This window comes from Mauremys mutica, chromosome 21, assembly GCF_020497125.1.
Source record: "Mauremys mutica isolate MM-2020 ecotype Southern chromosome 21, ASM2049712v1, whole genome shotgun sequence".
Taxonomy (NCBI): Eukaryota; Metazoa; Chordata; order Testudines; family Geoemydidae; genus Mauremys; species Mauremys mutica.
In genome coordinates, this window is record NC_059092.1 from 4,915,966 (window position 1) to 4,925,049 (window position 9,084).

The window sequence follows — 9,084 nt, forward strand, 5'->3', positions numbered from 1 at the left end:
GCCGAGGAGATATTTTATTTTTACTTGTTCATACTAAGCATGCTGATAACAGTAACTTGTTGGTCCATTAGAGGCCATGAACCTAGAGGAGAATGCTTGGAGGTGGTCTTGGCACTGAGGCAACCAATGATGGGTAAGAATTTTTCATCTATAAATCCAATGTCTCATATCTTTCTTACAGGTAAAGCAGAAAGAAAATGGCATAGCGTTAAAATGTTTTCCAAGCGTAATCGAATCTTTGGATTCATTAGGCTGGGAGGAGAGGCAGTTTGCTCTGGTGAAAGGACTTCTTGCGGGGAATGTCTTTGACTGGGGAGCAAAAGCAGTCTCAGAGTAGGTGCTAAATATTTTAAAAACACCATTTTTAAGACACTAAGTATCCCATCTTTCTTTTAACAAATTCAAGTGCACCAATCCAATTTTAATTGAATAACTTGTATTTCACCTTCATATGCTGGTTGTTTATTTGCAAGACTTGTGGTGGTGCAGGAAATTCACCATTACCACCCCTTAACATGGGCAGATGTGTCACTATGAATGTTTGAATGCAGTAATAATAATACAGAAGTTTGCATTTGAAAGTTTGCCCACTTTGCCTGTAGTGGACATCTTTAGCACTGCTTTGGGTATGTGTTCTACTTAGCTCGGCATTACGTTCCTGGAAGATGAATGTGTACTTCCCACTGCTACTCTGTGCTGGCCTAGTAGCTTATATCACATGTTCACTGAGTGGTTTGTAATTAGGGATGGCTGAATGGGTTTGGATGGAATGGGACTCAACCAATACTTTGCTCAGACTAAATCTTTATCTGGAAAACTTTTATTAAACTCTTCCACACAAATTAATTCCTCATTCCTGTCAGCCCTAGATACTGTGAGAATGCGGGTATTTAGGTATCTCACAGCGGGCTGCCTTAAACTCAGGGAGTCTGACTTATGGGAAATGGGCATACGAAACTCCCCATTAAAACCAACAGGAGGTAACCTTGGGCATCTGCCAGGACGATTTGACTCTTTGGCTTTCTGTAGAAGCTTGATATGTTGGGATAGACCCCTTCCAGAAAACACTCTTTGAGAAGTACTTTAAACAGACTTGTATTCTGTGAATGCTTCCATGGCCAATCCAATTTAGCCTAGCATTTCACAGAATTTCAGTTTCTAAAATTACCAACTGTAGTTACTAATATAGATCTGGTCACCCACCTATTCATCAGTGCATGCTCTTTTCCCTCAGAGGAGAGGATTAAGGGAAGATGTCCAAGTTAATGTCAAGTATCAGAGGGGTAACTGTGTTAGTCTGGATCTGTTTAAAAAGCAACAAAGAGTCCTGTGGCACCTTATAGACAGAAGTATTGTGATCAGTGATTCTTGCCTGAATATTTATACCTGCCTCTGGAAATTTCCACCACATGCGTCTGACGAAGTGGGTATTCACCCACAAAAGCTCATGCTCCAATACATCTGTTAGTCTGTAAGGTGCCACAAGACTCTTTGTCGCTTTTTACAAGTTAATGTCATTCACAACGGGCTTGAGAAATTTTATCTTGGTGCGAATTGATTCGCAGGCAATATCTACACCTCTAATGGGAATGGGGAAAGGGTCAAGGATGGTGGAGAAACCCAGCAGAGCCCTGAAACATTTCACTGCTGATCACTTGAAATTGAACCAGGCCACCATATATTCCTGAATCGCCATCGCATCATCCACACCACCATTTAACTGTGGTTGGGCTTTTTGCTTAAAATGTCTAGCTGATGGGGAAGTCTGTAATATATTGTCAACCAGTTTTCTAACTTTAAAATGGCTTTGTTTAAAAGTATGACAGAATGCTCAATACCAGTTCTACTGCTACCTTCAAACTAAACATGGCAAATTACCGCTTACTGTACAAAGATCTCCAAAGTTTGTCTTGCAGTTTGTCATGATTAGATATAAATCATAACTATGTTTACATGAGAATGTAGGTGACACCATTTGATGCTTTTCCTAGAATTTATTGTTAATGACTGATGTTTTCATATGGTGCTGGCAGCTTTTTCCTTTGAGCATTGAGCTCTTATTGTTTGAGAATAAATCTGAATCTTTTGTTTATAAAAATAATATAAAGCACCTATTGTTCAGCCAGTGGGTCTCTGCACACCACCACTAAAACTGATGCTATAAAATCCCCATCTGATACTTGTTTGTTCAGCTGCAGAGCTGTTTGGACAGGGCACCTGTGTGGGATAAACTTGTTTAATGCTGTCCTATTTGTCTGTCTTCTGATGCAGAGTTCTGGAATCTGAGCCACAATTTGGATTTGAAGAAGCCAAGGAAAAATTGCAAGGTATAGAGAATCATTCTGTGGCATCTTGCCTTTGTGTGTTGATACAAGAATAAGATTGGAGGTAGGCAAGAAAGTGTCCAGTGGGAGAGAGTTCTGCTACCAAGGAAGGTCACGTGAAATCAATGGTGTCTAGTCTTTATTCCAGATGACTATGCTACAGTACTTCACTGAATTGCTGCCATCTGAATTCCAAAGATGTCAGGGCCCCATTTCCTCTTAGTCCAGAGCACGTAAGATTTTTTTTTTTTCCAGTGAGCAAAACGGCTCCAATGAACACTTCCCCTGAATGTCAACCGTCTTTTCCTGCTTGCTATTCTAAATATACCTCCTGCTTAGCAACACCAAATAGAAAGTGGTCATCATGGTTATCCTACGAGGGGTAATAGTGTGCCACTGGGGACACTGACTCTAATCTCTTATGACTTGTCCTGTATTCTTTATAAAGTGCTATTTCAGGAAAACTAACTGATCTGCTTTCACAGTTATGAGCCCAAGAGTTCTTTGAACATACAAATTTAATATTACAGCATCATCCAGAGCTCAAATGTTTTAATGTTAAAGTAGATAGAAATGTGTATAAACCTGACCTGCCTTTTCATAAGTACTTGTTCTAACAGTGCTTACAAAGATTGCCATGAGAAAAATGCTAACCTGCTGATTTTGTCAACTCTACAGAGCGCCCGTGGCTAGAAGATTCCTACGGCGAGTGGATACAACGATTAAAGGTAGGCTTGGGCCATTGTGACTTTAACTATGAGAGATTTACTTAGATTTATGCAATAGTCATAAAAATTACTCTGATCACCTTTTGAGTTGCCTAATGCAACCAATGTCTCAGGCGTAAATTTCCACCTTAAAAAAAAAAAATCCTCAAGCTCTGTAATTACTGATCAAATTTGCATTTTGTGACCGAGGTTATTAAAGTGGAAAACATATTACTTGCCTTGTACAACTTAAAAACCCCGAAGCAAAGAAGGTTTATAACTCCTCATCAAAACCTCAGTCAGCATTTAACGAAAATACTTTAAGCAGCATGAATTGCAGTGCCATAAGACTGGTTTTAAAGTTTCACAGCATCAGAATTGGAATAAATTGAAGGGGAGTGGGACTAGGCCATAAGCCTGTCATTTTAGTTGCCTAGTACTAAGCCAGCCCCGATCAGTGGTGGCAATGGAGTAGTCGCATCTTTGGCTGTTCCATAGCCTCAGTTGGTATTGATGTGACAAACTGCCCCATTTCACTTTAGTTGGCAGCCCTAGAATTAATTGATCAGAGTTTGAAGATGCTACCCCTAAGGGAATAGGGTAGTTCAAGGCTGCTTTAAACCTCGTTGGCAGGACTGTGTTGTGGAAATCTTGCTCTACTTGTACTGTGTATAGGGCTTCTGTTTCCAGGGCTGTCAGTGTAGCCCTCTTCGGCAGCAGAGGAGTTCAGCTGCTTCCAAGTAATGGTGACCCATGCAGACATTTGCCAATGAGGTCATTAATTTCTGGATACTAAGAGTCTGGGGTTTTGATCTGAATCTTTGTAAATAGTTAACACAAATTAGTCATTGAACTTATGAGAACTGGCAACTCAACCCTGAATGCACTGGTTTTCTCTTTCAGGAAGGTCCCCCTCATAAATGTGCCTTAATTTTCGCAGATAACAGTGGAATAGACATCATTTTAGGAGTCTTCCCCTTTGTCAGAGAGCTACTCTCTAGAGGTACAGAGGTGAGTTTGAGTATTCTGGATTATGGATGCTTCATGATCTTTATAATTGTCTGAAGTGTTCACTAATAGTGAAAGACTTAACAGTACTTCCTGCTAACATCTGCTAAAGCACTTCTGTGCACCAGAAATTCTAATAATGTACCCAACTGAGAGGAATGTGGCCAAGTGATATGTGCAAGGGAATTTAGGAGTCAGGGCTTCTAGCTCTGCTCCGACTTAAGAAAATCACAACTTCTAGCTCCTGAGCTGTAAAATGGGTCTAATAATAACCTACTGCAGGAGAAACTGAGGAATTTGGGGGGGGGTAAATTAAAAGTGCTATGATCTCTTTAGTTGAAATGTGCTAGAACAGTTTAAGGAGTTACTAAATGGCAGTAAATCTGACAGTGTTGGGTTTAGGCTGAGTGTGTGTTTGACTACTGATAAGGGAGTTGTGGGTGTGGTGACAGGGACCTTAAGAAACGGTGATGGGTACATTTAGTAATAAATGGCTGTTAGGTTTGAGGTCCTCAATCCTTTTAAGTAAAGCTAGGGGTATCTGAGAAAAAGTTTAGGAAGTCTTGGTAAAAGTAATAACTCTGTGAAATTGGCAACTCCAATCCAAAACGTTGTTGTATTATGAGACAGTAGTGGAATAAAGTTTGAGTATTCTTTTGTCTGATACAACCACTGGCTTTAGCCAACTAAAAATCATGCTTCTATCTGTTTGTAGAAGATATTTAATCTCTAAACTTAGAAGGGGAGAATACATGCACATACACGCAGGCTGTTGCTGGTTGTGTTGAGTTTCCATGTGGTAATTGGGGAGGGAAAACGAAAATAGAAAAATGTCATTGTAAAGCCACAGTTTGGCAGGAGCAATTGAGGGCAGCCATAGAGCATGAAACAACCTTGATCATCTTTTGAAATTGAGATTTCAACTAGACATTCTTCCACCTCCACCCGTTTTGATGAATGTGTGAGTATCTTAGATAAGCAGCGAAATCTTCTGATCTCTTTGCTGCAGGTTATATTGGCTTGTAACTCCGGCCCTGCATTAAACGATGTTACCTACAGTGAATCCTTGATTGTCACTGAGCGGATAGCAGCAATGGATCCCATTATCCAGTAAGTCTCTCTTTTTTCCCTTTTTTGAATTGTACAAAGAAAAAAGGCTACCTGACCGCATCTATCAATACTTACACTAGAGTCTGCACTTTGACCTGCCCTTAAAAGGAAATACTGTCCGTGCTGAAGGTGTAGAATATGGGATCGACACAAGATCCACTACATCTTAAATGTCAGGGAAAAGAGAACCCCCGGTAATGATTGTAGCTCATTCTCAACCCCGTTTGGCTAACGCAGGAGAACCAGAACCTGAAATGAATGGGGAAGCACTAAAGTGAGACTTCATGAAAACTGAGGGGAAATTCAAAACTGCCTATTCTGCAACACTAAGCTAGAATTCAAACACTTTCAGCTTTCATGATACAAGATGATAAAACGCCAAAGAAATATTGTAACTGTTCTTGGGGATCCCTTCCATGATGCCACTCAAATCCTTACAGATGTTAACTGTTTTGAATTATGAAATGAGAGAAATGCACATTAATGTGGTGTACAAAGCAGCCCTTCTAGGGCTGCATGAGTGAAATACATCCCCACTGTCCAAGCAACTGCTTCCTAACCTTTTCACAGGTTTAGAGGGAAATTCCGGAAAAGGCTGACTGAGTTGCCCCCCTTTCTACTCAGCCTGAATAGATATATAAGATTGAGAAACAATCATCAGCAACGGGCACTGAGCATCTCGGTGGCAGGGTCTGCTGCCGCCTGCAGCCATGTGTCTGGATACTCACAATTCAGCCTTAGTGTCTAGGTTGCCCCATCTGTCTCCATGGAGTAAGCTGGAGCTTGGCTCTGGTCTGCAGGGGGGAGTTAAGCCTTGGATTGTTTCAGACTAATGCCAGCCTGGCTGCATTGTGGGCCTGGCTTTCACTAGGGTCTTGCCTTCAGGACTTCCTTGTTTAGAGGGTAGCGTAAGAAATCATGTGGTTTGTTTGATTTTATTTTATTTCCCTTTTCCCCACCGCCCCAAAGATCTGCGCTGACGGAAGAGAGGCTGCTGTTGGTACAAACAGGTTCCAGTTCCCCATGTTTAGATCTGAGGTATGTTTACCAGTGGATGAAGTGTGTATTGTAAATGCTCTGCCTTTGCCATGCAGTGGAGGTAGGTTCTGCACTTTAATACAGTAACCACCCAACCTCTTTCTTTCAAGAGAAAGCATGTGTATAAAATCCATTATACTTGCTGAAACCTGCAAACAAGCATGTATGATGATAATAATCAGCCCCTGCTGCCTGTCTGAGATCTTAATTCTCACCTGCTGCAGCAAACACATCTATTTTCACCTTCACAAGTGGATTAAACATTAAAAGCTTTGGCTCAGAATATTCAGCTACTCTGCATTTTTTAAGTAACTACATCAGGTAGTTATTGCAGGAAATGAAAAATTGGTTCTTAAGGGTAATAGGCCTAATCCTGCAGTCATTGTAGGCAGTTCTGCCTGGATCAGCTCTTTGTCTTAAAGCAGTTGTTTTCTCAGTCACAAGTGCCTTATGTACAGGATGTGGTAGCAAGCACAATCTGCTCTCTGCCATACATGAGGTTAACTCGAGTCCTTGCCCCAGCACAGAGAAAAGGGGACTTAACTCCGAGATTCATTCTCTTTGCAGATTCCTGTTATCTAGTGCTTAAATCAAAGCTGCAGTAAGATCTTTAACTCGATGCAGAAAGAAAGCGATCCTTTTCAGCAGCCCATTGAGAAACTGAATGCCACTAGTGCTTGGTTTCTTTCTAACATCCTGACCCCATCTGTACTTGGCACAATCAAACATCTTACAGCTTTGTCACGTGCAGAGCTAGATGTAATGCTTTATTTCCTAGCCCTCGTGTTGTTGCCTTGACACCCTTCAGTCTCTCTAAAGTAGTTAACTGGAACCCTTTGCTTGCATTCGAGCTGCCGTCTCAAAAGACAGGTAGAATGCAAACAGAGCGCTGTAGGCCTGACTTGAGAAAATTGCAAGGGGAGAGGGGAGCTTGAGGACATCTCAAGCCCTGCTCTATGTAACTTTGTAGCCCATTTGGCACTGCCAGTTGAGAGAAACCAAGAGCCACAATGACCCTTCTGCTCCCTTCTCTATCCCTAGTTGTTGGACTAATTGCTTTAGAAGAGGAAACAGTGCATGGGGAAAGCAAGATAGCCCTCTTGAAAGAATAATCAACCATTCCTAACCTTCCCTGATGGAAGGAGCGAACTACCACCTATCTCCATTGAAATCATGGAGTGAGTGCAGCTTGTGTTAGCCATACCTGAGCTAGCTTCAATGGCACTAGCTCAGGTACAGGAGCAGTAAAGCCATGGTAGCATGGGCTAGCTACCTGAGGGTCTGGGAAGGCTGACACCAGTACATGGTTAGCTAGGATGTCTAACACAAGCTTCAGCTACAGCCTGTGATTGCAATGTAGACATTAAATCCTCCTGCCTGCAGGATAAAGTCTCTGGAGCACCTGAAGGTGCTCCCTGCAAGCCAGATGGACTTTAGAGCCGTGGACTATCAAGTAATCTTTGGGTGCATTTATACTATACCGGCGTAGCGTAGATAATTCATGCACCCATGGAAGGGGTTTTTCCATCGACGGAGGTAATCCACCTCTGACTGAAGGTAGTTGGTAAGTGGAAAAATTCCTCAGTTGACCTAGCTGCATTGTCAGTGGGGGTTATGTCTACTTTACGATGTCACACAGGGTGACAGATTGTTCAGAGCTCTGAGCAACATCATTAGGTCAATCTACAGTTTGGATGTAGTCAGACCTTACTGCATTACTTACATAACTGGACAATTGCATTTTCTATCTGCATCTCATTACAGCCGGCTGGACAAAGGCCTGGCCCTGCTGGTCAGGGAGCGGAAGACTGACTTGGTTATAATTGAAGGGATGGGCCGCGCTATCCATACGAATTACTATGCAGCTCTGCAGTGCGAGAGCCTCAAACTTGCAGTCATCAAAAACTCTTGGTTGGCTGATCGTCTGGGCGGGAAAATCTTCAGTGTCATCTTTAAGTATGAAGTGCCACACAAGTGACTGGGGCTGGAGGCCTGAAGCGTGGCAGCAATGGACTTGCACTAGTTTTACTTTAATTGTAAAGAATGTATTTTTATTACGACAGGGAATATGAGTTCACATGAAATTCCATATTTATATTGTGCTTTGTGACTTAAAGCAACAATATTCATTATATAAAAAAAATACACCCAAAATATATATGTATATCACTCACTGTTTATTTTGGTAAGTGTTTATTTTAATGCTGGAGTATTTGTGATGGAAAGACTTTATTTTTTTGTTCTGTGAGACATTCATATAGAAATATATTTAAATGTCTATGAAATCTTTTTATATATCTCTGCTTACTATGCCAGCAGTGACTTGGCACATACCAAATAGAGTTTTTAAAGTGCTGAAAGCGTTTGACTTTGCATTTGAATATTTTAGTTCATGAAATACTTCAGACCTGTCTAAATTCTCTCTAGTTAAGCTAGGAAGAGACTTACTCCCTTGCAAGCTCTGAGCAGTGTTATTTCAGACACACAGGAACCTAGAACAGTAACTGACCTGATCGTCAATGAGAGTAGCAGATGGGAGAGTTATTGCTGCTAAAATTTATCCGACTGCTGCAGGGTGAAGTTAAATTCCTGAAGCTTACCCACTTCCATTCTTGGCTCTTATAGTTTTCTGGATCCCAGCTAAATGTGGTAAGGAAAACCAGTCTCTTCAGCTAAATTGTCTAAGTTTTTAGGACTGAACCAAAGCAAGCCAAATTCCTCACCTATACAGCTACTTACATTACACCAGGAATTAATCTGGAATAAGGCCTTCAAGAATTCTCATGTACTCACTTTTTCCAGTTGATTTTACTTGGCTTTTACTGATCAGCTCAAAGCACTATACCTATACAACTAACAAGTGACTTCAAGTCATGCTCACATTCATTTCAGCTCTG

At 41.3% G+C, this 9,084-nt stretch overlaps 1 protein-coding gene across 1 annotated transcript in view; it reads left to right on the plus strand.

The window, feature by feature from the left end:
* Positions 1-8,547, plus strand: part of PANK4 (pantothenate kinase 4 (inactive)) — a 31,770-nt gene extending 23,223 nt beyond the window's left edge. The window contains exons 13-19 of the mRNA XM_044996063.1: positions 182-333; positions 2,272-2,327; positions 3,003-3,052; positions 3,935-4,042; positions 5,049-5,149; positions 6,119-6,187; positions 7,952-8,547. Of these exons, the coding sequence (XP_044851998.1) occupies positions 182-333; positions 2,272-2,327; positions 3,003-3,052; positions 3,935-4,042; positions 5,049-5,149; positions 6,119-6,187; positions 7,952-8,165 (750 nt within the window). The 3' untranslated portion in view covers positions 8,166-8,547. The remainder of the gene's footprint in view (positions 1-181; positions 334-2,271; positions 2,328-3,002; positions 3,053-3,934; positions 4,043-5,048; positions 5,150-6,118; positions 6,188-7,951) is intronic.
* Positions 8,548-9,084: the final 537 nt, after the last annotated feature.